Raw genomic sequence first — 22,098 nt, 5'->3', positions numbered from 1 at the left:
ATACCTATGGTGTACATATGAAATGACGAAATGACAGGCTAAAACGTGTTTTGGCTGGAGGGCATACTGACACACACACACACAGACACTGTTGCATCTGTATGGATGTATCACATTTGGATGTTTGGATGAGACAGTGTGAGTCAGTGACCTGCACGGTCACAAAATGACCAGCATCCAGCAGACTGATGATTTGATGATTGTGTCTCATCATGCCAATCATGTTTTTAATCATCTTATTCAGGTTTATTTACAGTGACTGATATATCAGCAGGATCTTCACAGTGGTGTCACAGGATGTCCCATTGTTGCTTTTGTCTGTTCCCAGGGAATGTGGCCCATAGGTTAAGCAGCTTACATGCTCACATCAGGGACATTTAGATATGACCTCTTGACTTGCTGTCTATTGAGGCTGCTTTGTAACTCAGTATGGAGCCACAGAGTCAAAGTTATTTTGGAGTTCTTGCAAATTTAGAGTTGCCACGTGAGGTATAAAACATAGAACATGTATAGGGGTTGTACAGTACATCAGGGGCCTCAGTTCAGGCCCTGTAAGTAGCAGCTGCAGAGCAAAGTTTCTGTGTGAGAGAATGTAAGTTTATGTTTTATGTATCTGTTTATGTTCTAATCTCACCTGAGCTCATCAAAGTAAAGTGCCTGAAACAGGAACTTGAGTGAGTTCTGGTCCTTCTTTCAAAATTCACTTAGGATGAGATAAAACAATTCATCCTAGATGACACTAGTGAATGTAACCCTTCAGTACAGAGTCCTCCTACAGTCTGCCTACAGTCTTGTCTCAGCTGATTAGTGCAGTGTTAGCAGTGGTTTCTTTACTTCTTTTTAACAAGATATGTATATAGTGCACTGGATGGCAAAGATATGGCTATTAAAAGTACAGCAGATTGTGCATTTGAGAATAATTAAAAATATTTCTTCCTCCCTTTTGTTACCTCTCCAGCTGCTGCACTACTAACAAATCTACCTACTGTGCCTTGCATGTGCCTAAAAACATACCCTCAAATTTATTTCACCATGAAAAAAATAGATATTTAAAATATCTCTCTACAGCATGTTGGTTTCACAGGAGTCAGGATGCATTATCGTTAGAGTAACAACAAGTTTAACTGATTTTCTAAACCAGGGGTAAAAGAAGGCATAGATTATAGGGTTAACACAGGAGTTAAAATTATACAAAGTTATCACAAACAGAGAAGATGAAGCACTGAGCAAGTGATCTGTGCCTGCAAGAGTAACGCAATAAAATGGGCAAAGACATATTATAAACACAACTACAACAACACCAAGAGTCCTGGCTGCTTTCAGCTCAGATTTTTTAGCAGTAACTTTCACTGAACCCTGGAGTGTGACAGTTGCAATGTGAGACCTCATGGCACGGGCCTGAGACACAGCCACCACAAATACTCTCATATATAGAACTACAATAACAGCAATAGGAGCAATGAAGGAGAAAATAACATCTGCAAGTGCAGCAATGGGGTTGATGACAGGCATACACTGTCCAAAGCAGGAGTTATACCTGCCTGGTTGTTCCAGGTTATCCTTCAGAATTAGACTAGCATAGATTACAGAACATGTCCAACAGAGGCAAATGCATATCTGAACTCTTCTTTGTGTGATTTTGGTGGAGTAATGTAGAGGATCACAAATAGCCACATAGCGATCAACAGATATGAGCACCATGGTTCCTATTGAAGTTGAGGTAATAATAGATGATACGTACATATATACACCACACATGAGGTCACCGAAGTACCAGCAACCGTCTAGGTACATAACTAGAAACAGCAGAAGAATGCCAATGAAGAAATCTGAGACAGCCAGAGAGAGGATGAGAAGGTTGGTGGGAGTTTGGAGCTGCCTGGAGAGGAAGACCATTTGGAAATTGAAATGAAGTGAATATTATTTCAACTATCAAAACTGCTATTGCTGACATCTTATTACTGACTACAAATATAATACATAAATATTTGGATACTTGAAGTGGGAGATAGAGATGATGACCAATACATTGAGAGATGCAGTGAGCAGACAGATAGAGGACAGCAGAACATAATTCAGCATGATCTCAAAGTGAGGACGCTTTGGCTTCACACAGGAGGCGTTGAGGAGCTGTGGAAAGCAGAGTTCAGTTTCCTCCAGGGTCTCCATCACCAGAGAGAAGAAGCTGCTGAACTCTGGCAGCTTGTTGACTAAAGTTTTCTTTCATACAGTTTATATCTTTCCTCACCTCCCACCCCTCCTTCCTCCTCAGCTCTGCTGCTGTTTTATTCTCTGTAGAGACTGAACCACTGTGTTTTCTGTGTTCATATTCCTAAGTGCTGCAGATGACCGTGATCCATTTTTATGTCCAGTTTGAGTCGTCCACCTGATGTCTGCAGTTTAAAGCTACAATCACATTATATGCTGAAGTTTTTCCCTTCAAGTGATTCAGATCTGATCTTTTCACAGCTGTGTGATGAAACCAAATTATACTTTTTCATATCAGGTCTGAAAAACTTATGTATGTGGCACTCGATCCATTTCGTATCTGACCTTTGACCATTTGACCACTGTATGAACAGTGAAACCAAAATTCATGTGGTCTTGTCAGTCTCATTCATCTGCACATATTGCCCGTTGTCATCAGTCAGTGTCGGCCCCTCACAGAGCAATAAATACAAACATGGTGACAAAAAGTACAGACAAAAGGCCTATGTACTCAATAGAAGAGCAAGCCTTCCTGCAGGTGATGGAGAAGGAAGTCTTGCAATATGACACAAACAGTTGGGTGACTCCACTGCCTTTCTGCTGCCCAAGACCACAGCTCCCCAGCAATCAACAGCAAGCCAGCCAACACCTTGCATGCTAAGGAAACGACCTGAAATGAGAAACATTTCGTAGGCTTTATGCAAGGTATTTTTGATGGGGGACATGCAGAACCAGAGCCACCATTAAAGGAGCAGGAGGAATGTTGGTACCTCCCCTTCTTAGGGCTTTATCAGCCACATAAACCAGAACCAATTAAAGGTGGTTTTTGACTCCAGTGCATGCCATTGTGGCGTGTCCCTAAACGATGTCCTCCTTACTGGCCCCAACCTCAACAACAGTTTGGTGGGTGTCCTCCTGATGACATCAAGCAGATGTTTCGTTGTTTCCTGGTATGGGAGAGTAACAGGAATTTCTTGGGTTTCCTTTGGCACCAGTGTTTGACCCTGAGCCTTCCCTTAGTTATGCTGCTATAGGCCTAGGCTGCTGGGGGGCCCCATGATGCTCTGAGTTTCTCTCCTCTCCTCTCCTCTCTCTCTCTATGCTTCTATATGCCACCATTACACATCACTAACTTTGTGTCTCCTCTCTCCCGTAGTGTGTCCTCTCTCTCTCTCCTTGTACCTTTCTGCAGGTAGCCCTGGCTCTGGAGCTGTATGTTTCTGATGAGCAGTCACCGGCCACATCAACCTGACCAGTGTTTGATTGTTTGTAGAGTCCTGTTGCTTTTCTTTATTTCTTTCTCCTCTATCCACTCACCCCAACTGGTCGAGGCAGAAGGCCGCCCACCAAGAGCCGGGGTCTGTCGGAGGTTTCTTCCATTAAAGGGAGTTTTTCCTCCCCACTGTCACCAAGTGCTTGCTCAAAGGGGATTTGTTGGGGTTTCCCTCTGTAATAATAGTGATTACAAAGTAAGGTCTAGACCTTACTGTTAAGTGTCCTGAGATGACTTTTGTTGTGATTTGGCGCTATACAAATAACATTTGATTTGATTTTGATTTGTCAGAAAGCTTGTAAAAACCGAGAACCAAAAAGCACAAGAAACACAGGCCATAACAGCAGAACTGGCCTCTGATGATCTGGCATCAGAAATAACCTTACAAGAAGGGCTGCCAGAGACTATTGAACAAATTTTCTCTTTTCAGTTAGAATTCACACAAGAACAGCAAGAATTTCTTGGTATGGGAGGATAACAGGAATTTTTTCGGTTTCCTTTGGCACCAGGAAAATGATATGGAGAAACCTATAGTGGAGTACCGCATGACAGTGCATGTGTTTACGAACAGTCCATCGCCTGCCGTGGCAATCTACGGGCTCAGAAAAGCATTGCAAGATCAAGAGAATGGTGACTGCAGTACCTGACATTCTGTGGAACAACATTTCTATGTTGATAATGCTGTGGCTGTTCTCAAGAAGGTGCAAGAAACACTGGCTGCATCCAATCTGCGATTGCACAAGATTGCTTCTAACAGCATCAACGTGATGAGGGCATTTCTGAAGGAGGAATTGGTGAAGGACCCTTAAGGACCTTCGAACCGACCTTCTACCTGTACAATGGAATGGAGCCTCAGAATAAGCTGGGATGTCGCTACAGATGAGTCCACCTTCACGGTGTTGGCCATGGTGAAACCATACACTCGAAAAGGGCCACTGTCGACTTTGAACAGTTTATATAACCCCCTTGGATTCGCTGCCCCAGTTGTCATCCAAGGCAGGGCATTGCTAAGGAAGCTCACTGTGGGGGCTTATGAGTGGGATGATCCACTCCCGAGAAGAAACTCAGAGAATGGCACAAGTGGAAGGACTCCCTTAAGGATTTGGAACATGTAAGGATCCCAAGGACATACACCTTCACACCGTTTGACAGTTCTACAGACAAAGAGCTTAGCATTTTCTGTGATGCCGCTACTCTTGCTATCACAGCCGTGGCTTATATTAAGGTCACAGATGCAGAAGGCAAGTGTGGACTTGGATTTGTATTTGCCAAAGCCAAACTCGCACCACAGCCAGAAGTGACCACCCCTAGGCTTGAACTATGTGCAGCCAATCTAGCCGTGGAAGTTGCTGACATGCTCACAAAAGAGATGCACACCCAGTTGAATTCTGTGAAATTCTTCACCAACAGTAAAGTTGTATTTGGCTAAATACGCAATGAAACCAGAAGGTTCTACATGTATGTAAGCAATCGCATTCAGAGAACCAGGAAGTCATCCCTACCTGAACAATGGAACTACATTCCCTTAAGCAGGTGTGCCAGATAGTGTAATCAGGGCCGAGGGAGCGAAACAGAGTGAGGGAGGTGAGAGAGGCGGCTGACGCTGGGCAAACCTGACAGGACGCCCCCCAAGGATGGGTACCAGACAGCCAAACCACCATCCCAGGGAGGGAAGCGGAGGCGCCAAAAAGGAGGGCATCACCAGGGCCAGGGCCCCCCAGGTTTGTCCGGGTGAGCTCGGTAGAAATTGTGAAGGAGGGAATCATCAAGGATAAAAGAGCGGGGTATCCAGGACCACTCCTCTGGACCATAACCCTCCCAGTCCACCAGATATTGGAAACCCCGGCCCCTAGGGCGGACATCCAGGATCTGCCTGACGGTGTATGCAGGGCCACTGTCCACCTCCAGGGCTAGAAGAGGCAAAGCCGGCAGCAGACAGAGGGGACTGGAGGAGACTGGTTTGACCTGCGAGTCATGAAAAACAGGGTGAATGTGGAGGGAGTCAGGTAATGTGAGTTTAACAGCAGTGGGATGAATGAGTTCCTGGATGGTAAATGGCCCTAGGAACTGAGGTGTTAGTTTATGGCAGGCTCCTTTAATGGGAATGTGGACAGAGGAGAGCCACACCTGTTGCCCAACCTGATAGGTAGGAGCAGCCCGATGGCAGCGATCAGCAAGCCATTTGTTCTGGTTGGCGGTACGCAATAGAGTGGCCCTGGTCTCGGCCCAGATAGCCTGACAGCTGGTGATGTGAGCTTGGACTGAGGGGACAGCAATGTCAGCTTTGAGCTTGGACTGGAGGGGAGGCTGGTAGCCAAGGGAGGCCTGGAAGGGAGATATATCGGTGGCGGAGCTCGAGAGTGTATTGTGGGCGTATTCCACCCAGGGCAACAACTGGCTCCAGTCCTCAGGTGAGGAACTGGTAACACAACGGAGCACGTTTTCCAGCTCCTGGTTCAGCTGTTCACCTTGGAAGTTGGTTTGGGGGTATAGACCGGCAGGGGACTGATGGAGTGGCTTGGATTGTGCACAGGGAGCACAGGTGGCTATGTACTTCCTGGCATCTTTCTCCAGGGTGGGCCACCAGAAGTAACGTTTCAGGAGTGTAATGGTTTGTTGTACCTCCGGATGGCATGCTAGCCGAGAGGCATGGGCCCAGTCGAGGGTCTGGGCCCTAGCAGCCTGGGGGACATATAATCTATCTGGTGGTCCCACCCCTGGGTCAGGTTCCTGTTGCGCCTCCTGTATGGTATCCTCGATCTCCCATGTAACGGAGGCTACCACACAGGAGGCGGGCAGAATGGTTTTGGGTGTCTCGTTGGTGGCCATGGTGCTGTATTGTCGGGAGAAGGTGTCTGGCTTCTGATTACAGGACCCTGGCCGATAAGAAAGGGTGAACCGGAACCGATCAAAGAACAAGGCCCACCTCACTTGTCGGGGGTTCAGTCTTTTAGCTGACTGGAGGTAGCCCAAGTTCCTGTGATTGGTCCAGACTAGAAACGGTTGGTCGAGGAGGGGCTGTCATTCTTCCAGGGCAAGTTTTATGGCAAGGAGTTCCTTATTACCCACGTTGTAATTGCGTTCGGCCGGGGTCAACCGTCGGGAGAAATAAACACAAGGGTGCAAGGCGTGGTCTTCCTCAAACCACTGAGAGAGGACCGCTGTCACCCCAGCTTCGGACGCATCCACCTCAACCACGAACTGTCGTGAAGGGTCAGGTTGGAGGAGTACAGGGGCTGAAGTGAACCAGTTTTTGAGTTCTTGGAAGGCCTGCTCCGCTGTCCTGGACCATGCAATCTTCACCTTGGTGGATGTGAGCTGAGTGAGAGGGGCTGCTATAGTGCTGTAATTTTTGATGAAACGGTGGTAGAAGTTTGCAAAGCCCAGGAAGCGTTGCAGGTCCTTCAGACTGGTGAGAGTGGGCCAATTGGTGACAGCAGTGATTTTGGATGGGTTGGCACAGAGTCTTCCCTGTTCTATGATGAACCCCAGCAATGCCACAGAGGGGGAGTGGAAGATGCACTTTTCTGCTTTAACATACAGGCGTTTTTCCAGGAGTCGAAGAAGAACCTGGCGAACGTGCTGGATGTGCTCTGTGAGAGAAGAGGAATAAATGAGAATATCATCTAGATAAACAAAAACAAAATGACCTAGGAAATCACAGAGAACATCATTAAACAACCCCTGGAAAACCGCTGAGGCATTGGTGAGGCCGAAAGGCATCACCAGACATTCAAAGTGCTCAAGTGGGGTCTTGAAGGCAGTCTTCCACTCATCGCCCTCACGGATGCGTACAAGGCGGTAGGCACTCCTGAGGTCCAGCTTGGTGAAGACTGCCGCGCCCTGGAGAGACTCAAAAGCAGAGGAGAGGAGAGGTAATGGATATTTATTTTTAACAGTAATAGTGTTGAGATCATGGTAATCACTACATGAATGGAGGCCACCGTCCTTCCCCACAAAAAAGAACCCTGCCCCCAGGGGTGAGGAAGAAGGACAGACCATACCTGCATGCCGGGGGCGGTTTCTATATACTCCTCCAGAGCCTGCCGTTCGGGTTTTGAGATGTGGAAGAGGCGACTGTTGGGCAAGTTGGCTCCCGGATACAGGTTGATGGCACAGTCATATGGCCTATGAGGAGGGAGAGAGTCAGTGGCTAGGTGTTTGTTGAACGCCTGTTGAAGGTCATGATAGTCTGAAGGGACCGAGGAGAAATCAGGCGGCTCTGCAGGTGAAGGAGGAGATGAGGTGGTGGGTTGTCCGGCCAGGAGACAGGTCGATGCACAGGTAGGGCTCCACTGGGTGATGGTGCCTGTGGTCCAGTCCATGGTGGGATTGTGTTGGACCAGCCAGGAGTGACCCAAAACCAGATGTGTGTCCGGGATGGAGAAGTTGTTGAAGCGGATGTCCTCATGGTGGTTGCCAGTGATAGTGAGATGGAGAGGTGGAGTCTGATGGGTGATCTGGGTCAGCAGGCAAGCGGATGTCCTCATGGTGGTTGCCAGTGATGGTGAGATGGAGAGGTGGAGTCCGATGGGTGATGTGGGTCAGCAGCTGGCTGTCGATAGCCCGGGTCTCTATAGCACGGGGGAGTGGTTCAGTGGAAAGGCCTAGTTGCCCCACCAAGGCCAGATCCATAAGGTTACCCCCAGCTCCAGAGTCAAGGACCACGTGGTGGAAGAAAGCCTGACCAGCAGTCTCCAGGAGCCCGGGGAGGAGGCAGCTAGTGTCCGGCCTGGTGGAGATGAAAGGACGACCCGTCAGCATCCCCACTTTCACTTGCTGTTTTGGCCGCACTGGGCAGGCGGTGATGAGATGGTCTGGAGCCCCACAGTAAAAGCAAGACCTGGTGCGGATGCGGCAGGCTCATTTCTTGGGGTCCAGACAGGCACGTCCATGGTCCATGGTCCATGGTCCATGGGTTCATCTGGTCTTTTTTGGGAGCTTGTGTTGGATTCCCCCATGCGGAGAGAACCCCGGGCCTCGACTGGTGGTGATGATGTGACACGGGTCTGGAGGACCGACTGCTTCCCTGCTTTTTCCCTGTGGAAAGAGCATTGTTGTTTGTCAATCCAGATAGCCAAGTCAACTAGGGAGCGGAGATTAGGGGGCTCGTCATTGGTATTAAGTTCAGCTTTGATATTATCATTGAGGCCGTGCCAGAAGGCCGCGTGCAACGCACGGTCCTCCCAGCCGGCCTCCGTAGCCAGGACCCGGAAGTCTATGGAGTAATCCAAGACTCAATGAGTCCCCTGGTGGATGGTCATAAGCTCCCTAGAAGCTTGGCTCTGATGAGATGGTGGAGAAAAGACCGATCGTAACTCTTCCAGGAATTCTGTGATGGTGGTGCCGATGAGTAATCCACTGGTGTCCGCAGCCTCGGCCCAAGTGAGCGCTTTTCCTCTTAAACGGTTGATGACATAGCTGATTTTCTCTCTGTGAGATAAGTCCAAGGTTGGTGATCGAACACCCGGCGGCACTGCAGCAGAAAAACCCGGCATTTTTCGACATCACCGTCGAAAACGTCTGGTACAGGTATGGGAGGATCTGAGCGGGAACTAGCAGAAGGGGTGGATGCAGAGTGACTGTGTTGAGACAACATAATGGTGGTGAGTTGAGCTACTTGTTGGGTTAATGCGGATATGTCGTGTTGTTATTGCTGCTGCAGTGCCTGAGCCATTCTGTGCATTTGTGCATCGTAGTGGGCCTTAGACGGTGAGCTACTTGCACCGGAGTCAGCAGGGTCCATGTTGGCCAGTTTATTCTGTTAGAATTGCTCGGACACGGAAGTGAGCGAGTAATAATAGATGGACCCAGGTAGCTGACTTCGGTGCAAGTAGTGTATGATAATGGATTTTTTGAAAATGCGAGGAACTACTGCTTGGGTTAAAGAGAAGTTGAAGATGTCCGTATACACACTAGATAGTTGATCCCCACAGGCTCTCAACACTCTAGGGGGGACACTGTCTGGTCCCACCGTCTTATGGGGTTTACCTGTTTCATGGCCTTAGGGACCTGTGTGTGCATCACCTGAAAAGCAGTTTCCCCCTGGGTTGCAGGGGGATTTTGAGGGGGTGTCTGTGTTAATCCTGTCAAACCTCACATAGATGTTGTTGAGGCTGTCTGGGAGGGTGGCATCCTAGGGGGCTGTGCTTGTTGATTTGTTCCTGTAGTTTGTGACTGCCTGGATTCCCTGCCACATACTGTGCATATTGTTATTCATGTATTAGCTCTCCAGTTTTTGGAAGTACAGTGAAACCTTGGATTGCGAGTAACCCGGTTTGCGAGTGTTTTGCAAGATGATCAAAAAATTTTGATTCGATATACGAGCAAGGTTTTGTAATATGAGTAGTACGTACACTTTGTCTGCTGAGCGTCACGTGACGTACATCACAACTGAGCCGATGGTTCTCGCGCTTCACTTGTATAGTCAATATCTGTACTGCAACAATGGCCCCTCATGCCAGCCACGATTATTTTCAAAGATAAAGTGCAGGTTAATTTGTTTTATTTTTACTTTATACTGTATTTTGTATTACTGCAATCATTTTTATATGGATAAGTGGGTGTGGAATGAATCATCTGAGTTTCCATTACTTCTTATGGGGAAATTCGCTTTGATATACGAGTGCTTTGGATTACGAGCACGTTGCTGGAACGAATTATACTTATACTTATATAAACAGTTGATGACATAGCTGATTTTCTCTCTGTCTGTCCGATAAGTCTGAGGTTGGTGATCGAACACCCGGCAGCACTGCAGCAGAAAACCTCGACATTTTTCGACATCACCATTGAAAACGTCTGGTTCATGTATGGGAGGATCTGGGCGGGGACTAGCAGAATGGGTGGTGGCAGAGTGACTGTGTTGAGACAACATAATGGTGGTGAGTTGAGCTACTTGTTGGATGAATGTGGATATGTCGTGTTGTTTCTGCTGCAGTGCCTGAGCCATTCTGTCCATTTGTGTGTTGTAGTTGGCCTTAGACGGTGAGCTATTTGCACCGGAGTCAGCAGGGTCCATGTTGGCCAGTTCAATCTTTTAGAATCGCTGGGACACGGAAGTGAGCGAGTAATAATAGACAGACCCAGGTAGCTGACTTCGGTGCAAGTAGTGCCAAATTTATTTACGGTGCAGTGAACAAACAAGAAAACAGGCAGGTGAAGAATGAGGGAGAGTAACCGGGTGTCGATCAGCAGTGGAGAAATCAGTTTGTAGGGAGATGGATGGGAGTAGGCAGGGCTGCGGACGCTGGGGTCACTCCTGAGCTGGTCGACGGGGAAGCGGTGGTGACTAAGAAGAGAGTAGACAGTAGTTGGTACAAATGAATAGTGATGACTGTGCATTGACCTGAATGGTGGAGACCTGAAGGGCAGAGTATGTCCAGGGTCCGGAGGAGAAGTCCGTAGAGGAAGAAGAAACAGCAGGAGAGGTGTGGGGCAACAGGGAGTAGAGAAACGGTACTGGTAGGAGCTAGGAGACACACTAAGGACTGGGAGAATAAAAAAACACAATAACGACATAAGGGGCCTGAGATCAAGATTGAACTGGCAGGGGAGTGAAAGGACAGCGGGGTACAAGTAGGGTAAAAACTAATAAGGAGCAGCTGGTGATAATCAGGGGATGTGAAGCAGGTGTGCCAGATAGTGTAATCAGGGCAGAGGGAGCGAAACAGAGTGAGGGAGGTGAGAGAGGCAGGTGAAGCTGGGCAAACCTGACATTCCCACAAATGCAAACCCAGCTGGTTATGCTTCAAGGTCCATGCCTGCAAACACCTTGATGTCCAGCACATGGCTCAGATAGCCAGACTTCTTGTTGAAGCTAGCAACTCATGCAGCTGATGGTGGAACAACCTTTGCTATGATGGCAGCCTTGGTTACTTGCGGTCTCTTGTTGTTTGTTGTTTTTCTTTGTTTTTTTGGTCTTGTGCAACTCATCCTGGATTACTTTTACCAGAGCAGAACTGTTAAATATCGGACAACTCACACTGAACTACCTTCCTCTGACTTTTGTGAACAAAGAATGCTGTGTGGACATTCTGATTGGAGGTGCAGCTGCCATCTACAGAACCTGGAAGAAATGCGGGCATGGCATGTGGGCGCTTTAGTCAGGTTTCACCAGAGAGGAACACAGACTCCACTCCCATCTTTCCACCTAATCCAAATCTCTGCTCCCTGGTAAACAAAATAGATGAAATCCTTCTTGTCAACAGGACTAACCCTGACTTTGCACGCTTCACATAGACGTGGCTCAGCGACTCCACAGTGGACAACGCGATACAAATACTGGGGTTCCAGGTGTACAGAGCGGATCGCGTTACGGAGCTGTCCAGAAAAATGAGAGGAGGTGGAATGTGCTTTTACATAAATGAAGGTTGGTGCACAGATGTCACGGTGCTACAGAGGACATGTAACGCAAATGTAGGGACTCTTTTTATCAACTGCAAACCCTTGTATTCTCCTCATGAATTTAACAGTTTCATTCTAATGGGAGTGTACATAAGACCACAGGCCCACGGTAGCACACTACAGCTGCTGGCAGAACAGATAACTATCCTGGAGCTAGAACATCCGACTCTCCAATCATTGTTCTAGAGGACTTTAACAGGGCAAATCTCTCCCACAAACTGCCCAAATACAGACAGCACGTCACCTGTCCCGCCAGGGACAAAATCACACTGGAACACTGCTACACAACAATAAAAGACGCCTATTGCCCTGTCCCTCTTGGACTCTCAGATCACTGTATGGTCCATCTTATTCCAACCTACAGGCAGAAACTAAAAGCTGTGTGAAGCCTGTGGTCAAAACAGTGAAGAGCTGGGCTGAGGAGGCTAAGTCAGAGCTACAGGCCTGCTTTGACTGCACAGACTGGTGTGTATTTGAGACTGCAGCTGCAGACCTGGACGAACTCACTGACACTGTGACATCTTATATCAGCTTTTGTGAGGATGTGTGTGTGCCCAAAAAGTCCTTCTCCACATACAACAACAACAAGCCCTGGTTTACAGCCAGACTCAAGCAGCTTTGTTGTGCCAAAGAGGAGGCATACAGATGTGGGGACAAGACTCTGTACAGCCAGGCCAAGAACACACTGACAAGGGAGATCAGAGCAGCAAAGAGGAGCTACAGCTCATCATTCCTTGTCATCAACAGCTGACTGTCAGGGTTGGTGAGTAAAGCTGTCAACAATGTCAGTGATGAACTCAATTATAATGCCAGACAAGATGTAGCAGATAACGTCTCTTTACTGAGCACAGTAAATAGTACACCATACAAAAGTCCAGAAAACACACTCGAGTTGATAATACCAGTCCAGGGTCAATGCCGGCAAACTCACACAGCCAAGAAATACAAAGCAAGAGGTCAGAAAGGGGAGTCCAATGGTCGGTGCACAGTAAACAATCAGAATCATAATTGGTGGTCAAAGTCAATCCGGGATCAGAACAGGAAATACAGGCAACAAGAATAACGCTGGAAAGTCTGAATGGGAGTCTAGAACAATCTGGCACCTTTCCAGTGGGGGGAAAGCTGCTTATAATGGGGTGAAAACAGGTGTAAACAATGAGTGCTTGATTAAAGTAAAAACTCGGTAACTGAGATATGGCTATAACAGGAAGTTGACAAAATAAAAGCACGAGACTGGAAACAGGCGGGACAGAATCATGACCCTGCTGATATGGCATTACCACCAACAGGTTCAGCACCAAGGGCACCACTTCACTGAAGGTACAGTGAGGTCAGCTTGTCTATGGGTCATAGGTGGGAAGCAGTGCATTAGTGCCATTATCCATGACTGTGTGACCTGTCGCAAGCTCAGGTCGAGAACAGAGACACAAAAAATGGTGGATCTACCTGTGGAATGCCTGACCACTGATCCCCCATTCTCCTACATGGAGGTTAATGTATTTGGACCCTGGACAGTTACTTCATGTCGGGAGACTACACCAACAGTATACAGTGGGCAGTCATTTTCAGTTGTATGAGCATCAGGGCCATACACATCGAACTATTAGAATTGATGCACTCTTCAAGCTTCATCAATGCCCTACAGTGATTCCTATCCATTCGTGGACCAGTGGAACAGTTGAGGTCTGACTGTGGAACCAACTTCTTGGGTGCATACAAAGAGCTTGGCATTGATTCGAGACACTGCAACAACCAGGCAATACAGGAGTTCTTAAGTGACAAAAACTGTATGTGGATATTCAACCCACCTCACACTTCACACATGGGAGGCAGCTGGGAATGCATAATTGGTGTGACGAAACACATACTATTTGATGATGCTCATAGACATTACACCTCACCAGCTGACGCAGGAAGTATTAGCAACCTTCTTAGCAGAAGCATCTGCTATTGTAAACTCAAAACCCCTCATCCCAGTATCTACTGACCCAAGTTTTCCTCTCATTTTGATACCAGTAACTCTTCTTACTCAGAAAGTTAGAGTCCCTTCCGTAGCTTCTGGTGACTTTGATGAAAGCAACCTGTAGAGACACCATTGGAGGCCGGTGCAACACCTCTCCAGTGTCTTCTGGCATTGCTGGAAGAACCAATACCAATATGATGAAAATCAATGGAGAGACAAGGGTGTTTCAGATTTGTTGCACATTTAAAGACAAGGTTCTATTCAAACCAAACTGGAAGGAACATATTGTAACCAATTAATGTAATTATGTAACCTCAGGGGTGTTCAGCCACACAGTCAGACACATCACTTATTAAAGTGAACGGGAACCATCATCACACAAAGAATGAATCTGCTGATGCAGGTGAATGACAATAACACCCAGCACACGTGTATAAGATAAAGCCACGTGAATTGTGGCTTCAATTGTGAATTGAACCATCACCACACAACGTGTGTCACCATTTCCTGCTCTCATGCTTTTATTTTGACATTGTGCTTCCTGTTTTTCTACTATATGTGCCCCCTTTTGTTTTCACATCCAGTCCAAGCTTTCCTTTGTGCTCCCACCCTCTTCACTGGCTCCTCACTGATTCATCAGCCACTGTGTATATTTGTCCTGTCAGAACTCACTGATACCATCATCATATTGTAGTTTGCTCCTGAGCAGGCTAGTCTCGCAGGGCACACCTCGTGCTGATTCATAAAGATTTGCTCTGTTCTTATTATTCAGACTAAGTCAGTTTATTGCCACAGGTCCTTGGTTCATGTCGCTGACACTGACTTTTCGGCTAACCAAGTTTTTGTTTGCGACCTTGTTTTGTTGTACTTTTGAGTACTTTTGTGTCTGCAGCTGCAGACAACCATTTGCCCAGTATTCATTGTTAGCTACTGCCTGATATCACAACACTCACACACCTGGTTTCTAGCACATTCCAGTAAGCTGGCGCGGGCAGAGGTTGGCCTGCTCACGCCAAGGGCCAATAGTATTAAGGATGTGTATAAAGCCCAACCTCTGTACGGGGCGGCGTCCGCCCAAGAAGATAAATGTGACCACAGATAATAGCTCGAGGCTCTTTGGGGACGGAGTTCCTGTGGACGTTCTGTCACTCTGATCCCAGCGCTGCTTTGCCTTACATGCGCCCAGACTTTGAATTTTCTGTTGGTTTTATACAGTTTTCTTCTGTCTTCTTTTCTTGCGCTTTTGTTATACCCCAGTTCTTTAATTGAACAGATCTGAATGAAGACGAAGTCCGACTTGCTTCGTTTTAGTGCTGGTTTATTTAAAAAAGACCACAAATAAAAGTTACAGAAACACAAACCCGGGTGGCTCCCTCCCTCAGACAAGCTGCTGGAGAAGAGAGACCCTGGAAACACAGAGCCTAATACATTTATAAGATTTTGGGCTAACCCCTTACACAACAAGATATAAAAACATCAGGAGTTGGAGACAGTCCGACATCTCCTTCTCTTATCTAGAGCTCCACATGCTTGGAGCAGCTGGACATAACAAAATGAAGAATTCCATGTGTGTGTATGTTGTTATGTGATGTGTAACTAAAACATTCATTCAGACATAATTCTTAAACAAGATTAATACAAGATTACAACTGATGTCAAGGTACACTTTTCAGAATCAACATTATCTTCTAACCTTGAAGCTGAGCACCCATGAGCAGACTTTGAACCTTACTAAACTGCATTAATAACACATTAAAGTCTAATAATTATCTGACTGATTTATTAATTTCTAACACTTTCAACTAAAAAACTGGGTCTAACAAAAGTACAATATTTGCTTTAAGATAAAGTTAAGTTGAAGAATTAAGTAGAAGAAATTTTAAGTACTCATGTAAAGTACAGATCCTTTACAACTACTTAGAACAGGCACAGCGCTGTGAGCAGAGGAAAGTAACAGTACATTTACTCAGTTACTGTACTTAACGAAGCATGGTGATGGGTTTTTGACCGTTGTTTTTACAAGAGCAAATATTTGAATTTATAACAATTTATTTTATACAAAAAGTACAAATGCTTTGATTCTCTGCTTCAGAACATCAATTACTTTAGTACCTGGGTCAAGATCATTAATTACTGTATCATTACAGGTTTTGTTGCTACTACATGATTTGAGCTGAAGGCACATGTACAACAATACGATGTGTATCATTATGAATTATTCCAGTATGGATCACATTTTGATTTTTAAATGAAATATAAATAATCTGTTACTCAAATGTGACTTTTACACAGTAGTGTGATTGTGATTCAGTAGTGTGATACAATCACACTACTGAATAGAATAAGCAGCAGCAGGTTGATGATATTACTGTGTGTAAAAGCCCAGTCGAGAGTCCTCATACACTCTCCTGTTCTCTCTCAATATCAGGCATTTAGTGCAGTGTTTTCTTTTATTCTTGTTAACAATGTAAGTGATGCATCAGACAGCAGAGACAAACTATTAAAAGTGCATAGGCATCTTAAAGTGGCTTCAAAATATTTCTCTTCATGCTCCTCCAGCTGGTTCCACCCTGGAAAATTGCATAACCTGCCTCAACTACAACTAAAACAGTCCTGAAAACACTCATCAGTGTTAGATTTATAGTGTCTCTCTACAGCATGTTGGTCTCACATGAGCCAGGCTGCAGTATCTTAAGTGTGACAATGAATTTAACTGATTTTCTAAACCAGGGGTAAAACAATGCATAGATCACAGGGTTTACACAGGCATTAAAATGATACAGACCTATCACAAAGATAGCAGAAGAAGCATTCATCATGTTATCTGGGCCTGTAAGACCAACACAGTAATATGGGCAGAGACATATCAAAAACACAACTACAACAATACTTAGAGTCCTGGCTGCTTTCAGCTCAGATTTTTTGGCAATAACTTTCACTGAACTCTGGAGTGTGACAGCTGCAGTGTGAGACCTCATGGTACGAGCCTGAGACACAGCCACCACAAACACCCTCATATACAAAAATACAATAACAGTAATGGGAGCAATGAAGGAAATAGAAAGATCTACAAATCCAACTATGTAGTTAATGAAAATGATACACTCTCCAAAACAGGAGTGATAGCTGCTGTGTTGTTCAACTGTCAAAAGGACACACTGATAGATTACAGAACATGTCCAACACAGAAAAACCCAAATCTTGATTGTTTTTTGTGTGACTTTGGTGGAGTAATGCAGAGGATCACAAATGGCCACATAACGGTCAATCGATATGAGCACCATGTTTCCTACTGAGGTCGAGGTAATGATGGATGATACTGACTGTGACACAGCACACATAAGGTCACCGAGGTACCAGCAGCCGTCTAGGTACATAACTAGAAACAACATGAGGAGGCCCACGAAGAAATCTGAGACAGCCAGAGAGAGGGTGAGGATGTTGGTTGGCGTGTGGAGCTGCCTGGAGAAGAAGACCAGCAAGATTTATCATTATTTATAACACCAACATCATTATTCAGAAAAAAACAATAACACTCTTTGGAAAAATTACATTTTTCCTCAGAATCTGAAAACATGTGATTATTGCCTTTATCATAAACTGTTGAATTTTAAAGACGATTTACTGCTTTCATAAAATGATAAAATATTTGGATACTTGAAGTGAGAGATAGAGATGATGACCAGCAGGTTGAGAAATGGAGTGAGCAGAGAAATAGAGGACAGCAGAACATAACTCAGCATTGTCTCCAAGTGAGGATGCTTTGGCTTCACACAGGAGGCATTGAGGAGATGTGGAAAGCAGAGTTCAGTTTCCTTCAAGGTCTCCATCACCAGAGAGGAGAAGCTGCTGAGCTCTGGCAAAGCTTTTGACCAAAGCTTCTTGTCGTACAGCTGATTCCCACCCCGCTCTACTGCTGTTTTTGTTTCCATAGAGATTGAACTGCAGTGCCTTCTGTGCACATCTTTCTCAGTAGTGAGGATGACTGTGGTCTGTGTTTATGTCCACTATTGCCACATATGACATTGTTTACAGAGATGTTCACACATCACAAAATTGAAGTGTGATTCTAGTGTGGAGTCTGAGTTAGAGTACCAGTCAAGTCTCAAGTCTCACTTTCCAATTTAACTGTCATGATTCTGTCCTGTTTGCTTCCTGTCATGCTTTTATTTTGATGCTACTTCCTGTTCCCAGCTCACCCTGAGTGCCAGGAGCTTTAGCTCAACACTCACATTAGTTTCACCTGCTCCTCATTGATTACGCCTGTTTTCACCCCATTATAAGCAGCCTTCCCCCACCAGTAACCTGCCAGATTGATCTGGACTCCCGTGCAGACTTTCCATTGTTCTTGTTTCTTGTGATTCCTGTTGTGACCCCGGATTGTTTTGACCACCCATTACTGCCTTGCCCTCCTAGATCTGTTTGCGTCTGTGTATCGACCTTTGGACTTCTCTCTCTGACCTCTCTCTTTTGGATCCCTTGTTTGCCGGTATTGACCCTGGACTGTTGTTGGACTTGGATTGTATTTTCTGGACCGTCACTGTGTATGTTCTGAGTGAGTGCAGTAAAGAGACTTTATTCACTCTATGTCACCTGGCCTTATAATTGAGTCCGCCATTAACATTGTGGGTAGCTTTACTGGCTATCGCTGACACTACAATCTGGCCAACATGGACTCAGCCAACGAGCAGGACACTGAGTGGAGACAGCGCATGGAGCAGGCCTTAGCCATCCAGGGAGTGGCCCTGGGCCCGATCCAAACCAATCTGCGCAGGTTAGGCCAGGAGGAGGACAGCCACACTGCTGCCGGAGCAGGTGCATTCATGCCTCAGGCGGTACAGGAGCCCAGACTATCTCCGCCAGAATAGTACGGAGGAGACAAGGGAGAAAGCAAGGCATTTCTCACACAGTGTGCAATTCTGTTCGAGATGCAGCCATCAGCATTCCCCACCAAACAGGCAAAAGTGGCCTACTTCCTGTCACTACTAACGGGAAGAGCTAGACAGTGGGCCACAGCAGAATGGACAGCCAGAACGACCTGCTGTAATACTTTCGCTATGTTTGGAGATGAACTCACCCGGTTGTTTGATCCGTCCTGCTATGACTCTGCCACTTTCCCTTCGGTGATGTCGCTGTCACAAGGATCCCAGTCTACCCTCGATTACACCATAGCTTTCCGCGCATGGCTGCTGCTCCTGAGCCGCACTATTACAGGAACAACCCCCTCTCGCCCGATTGTACAGGCTATGCTCGCTGTTGGTTCGTATGATATTACAGTACCAGTATTCGTTGACTCCGGGTCAGACGCCTGTTTCATGGATCCAGCATTTATACATAAAACAACATACCTCTCTGTACTATTGATCCTGTTGTTGTGGTTCATTCTCTGAATTACAAGTTTTTGCACCATGTGACTACACAGTCTGTAGTCACACTCACTCTGACCATAGACAATCATGTAGAAACGATACAGTTTCCGGTCATACGGTCACCACATCATTTCATGGTATTAGGGTATCCTTGGCTGGCGAAACACGGGGTCAGGATAAATTGGGAGACAGGGCGAGTGGTTGAGTGGTCGGCGCATTGTGCAAATACTTGTCTACACTCTGCAGTCCAACAACAGATTGTGAAGGCAGGGTTCGTAGAAGCTATCCCAGACCTAGATAAGGTTCCACCTGAATATCATGATTTAAGTCAAGTGTTCAATTAAACCTTGTCACTTCACTTCCTCCACATAGACCATATGACTGTGCTATAAATCTACTGCCAGGTGCTACACCCCCTAGGGGTCATTTTTTTCCCCTATCTGCCCCTCTAGTATATCGCCTGGCCTTATATTGAGTCCGGCATGAACATTGGAGGTAGCTTTAGTGGCCATCCCTGACATTAACTTAATTCCAAGAGCATTTTCTCTTATTGAACCATATCCAGTGCATTAACTAATACATTTTTTATAGTAGATTAATAGTTTCTCTGAGCTGATAATAACCATTTAACCTTTCTGGTTGTAGCTAGTGATTAGAACCTTGTCCATGATTATAAGTGGATGGAAGATCAGTGCACTCATGAGGTGTCACAAACTGGCCTAGTGCTGCACAGCACTGGAAATGCCACAGAGATCAGGTGCTGACTTTGCCCCCCTCAACTGCAGCCCTCATGGAGAGGACCCAAGCAGATCTGGGATACTCATAATGGTAAATGGACTGTATTTATATAGCGCATTTCCACAGTGTGTTACACTGGCCAAAGCGCTTTACAGAGATGATACACCATTCACCCATTCACACACAACATTCACACACCGATGACGACAGCTGCCACGCAACAGTGCTAATCAAGCCACCGGGAGCAATTCGGGGTTCAGTGTCTTGCTCAGGGACACTTAGGCATGCGGGGAGACCGGGAGTCGAACCACCAACTTGCTGGTCAGGAGACGACTGCCCTACCTCGTGAGCCACAGCCACCCAAATAATGTCCCATCTGAGCACTGCTGTTTTTATTTAGTGTCCAAAGTTCTGTTGAAATGGGGCTGTATTTCGTCAGAACCGCTTGAACAGTCTTTCCTTTAAGTCCTTTGGAAATTAGACTTCAAAATGTCAAACACACAACCTCAAATTTTCAAAACACTCATCTAACATCTTCAGTCATTTGATCAGACACTTGTATTTCTATTTCTGCATTTTTACCCCACTAAACAGATTCAATGAGCAATGCTGTATTTTCTAATGCCAACTGAGGTTATATTATTTCAGTTCCTCAAAACTCGCCTGAGTTGTGAATTAGAAAAGCTGGATTCAGTCATCTGAGGTAAGTGTGAGCTCTCATGGTCAGTGACTAGACATACACACTGATAAGCCATAATATTATGACCAACTGCCTAATACTGTGCACACAGGAGCCTGTGTGGCAGATGGTTGGCACTCGGCAGCTCTCCTGTGAATCCGTGTGCTTCTATAGTTTTATTTTCAGGAAGAGCACAAACCTGTCAACCATTCAGTGAAGAACTGATGTAAAAGGAGTGAAAACTGTGGTGGTAAGGACAAGTTCAGAATCTCAGAATCAGAATCATAATCAGCTTTACTGGCCAGGTGTGTCAGACACACGAGGAATTTGACTCTGGTACATCGGCTCTCAATGTGTATGTGTATATATCCCCATGCAAAGGGCAAGTAAGCAGTAAACCAGCATAAGGCTGTGTAATATAACAAAATAGGCAGTATTAACAAGCAACAAACAGTGCAAACAATACAAAATAAGCAGTATAAACAGGCAGTAAACAATGCAGACAGACAAAGGAATGCGCATTGAAATGAGATAAGTAGAAATAAAAATACTTAAAAATAAAGACCTGTGTGGATCTGTATAATCTGTACAATGTATATTTACAGGTATTGCACTGAGGATTATTGTCCAGTCATACTGTCGTGGGTCAAGTGTTACAGTGACCTGTCACACTGTCCAGAGGGGAGGAGTTCTAGCGGATTATGTCCCGGGTGTGAGGGGTCTGCAGTGATCCTCTCCGCCCTCTTTTTGACCCGTGAGGCGTACAACTCCTCCATGGAGGGCAGGCTTGCACCAATGACCTTTTCTTCAGTCCTGACTGTCCGCTGAAGTCTGTTCTTGTCCTGTTTAGAACCTGAGAAAAACCAGACAGTGATGGAGCTGCAGAGAACAGACTCAGTGATTCCTCTATAGAACTGCATCAGCAGCTCCTGGGGCAGGTCGAACTTCCTGAGCTGGTGCAGGAAGTACATCCTCTGCTGTGGCTTCTTGATGATAGTCCTGATGTTGGACGTCCACTTGAGGTGTGCCAGTGCTTATTGACCCGTGAGGTGTACAGGTCTTCCATGGAGGGCAGGCTTGCACCAATGACGTTTTCTGCAGTCCAGTCTGGGTGCTGGATGTGGTTTTCCCCAGCCTCACCTGCTGCTTCATGTCTGTCAGAAAGCTAGTAATCCACTGACAGGTAGGGGCAGGCACAGTGAACATCCTCCACTCAGTTTGGAGTGGAGGATGCCCGGGATGATGGTGCTAAATATCCACAAAGAGGGCCTGTGCATAGGTCCCTGGGAAGTCAAGGTGTTGCAGGATGTAATGCAGTGCCATATTCACTGCATCGTCCACTGACCTGTTTGCCCGTCAGCGAACTGCAGGGAACTGCTAGAAGATCCCTCTCTAAGCTCGAATCATGTATCAAGGCCTCGGTGACAGATGGCCCTCACTACTGTAACTTCCTACTTCTAAA

The 22,098-nt window shown here is 46.1% G+C and overlaps 1 protein-coding gene across 1 annotated transcript; it reads right to left on the bottom strand.

The window, feature by feature from the left end:
- Window positions 1-16,501: 16,501 nt before the first annotated feature.
- Window positions 16,502-21,215, bottom strand: LOC109972687 (trace amine-associated receptor 13c-like; the record flags this gene model as incomplete). Its single annotated transcript, XM_020621712.1, has 4 exons — window positions 16,502-16,992; window positions 17,200-17,312; window positions 17,508-17,590; window positions 21,177-21,215. Coding segments are annotated over 4 exons (726 nt in total), but the record flags the coding sequence as incomplete, so codon positions are not given.
- Window positions 21,216-22,098: the final 883 nt, after the last annotated feature.

This window comes from Monopterus albus, unplaced genomic scaffold, assembly GCF_001952655.1.
Source record: "Monopterus albus unplaced genomic scaffold, M_albus_1.0 scaffold266.1, whole genome shotgun sequence".
NCBI lineage: Eukaryota > Metazoa > Chordata > Actinopteri > Synbranchiformes > Synbranchidae > Monopterus > Monopterus albus.
The sequence above is the reverse complement of the archived record's forward strand: the minus strand, read 5'-3'. Positions and strand labels throughout refer to the sequence as shown.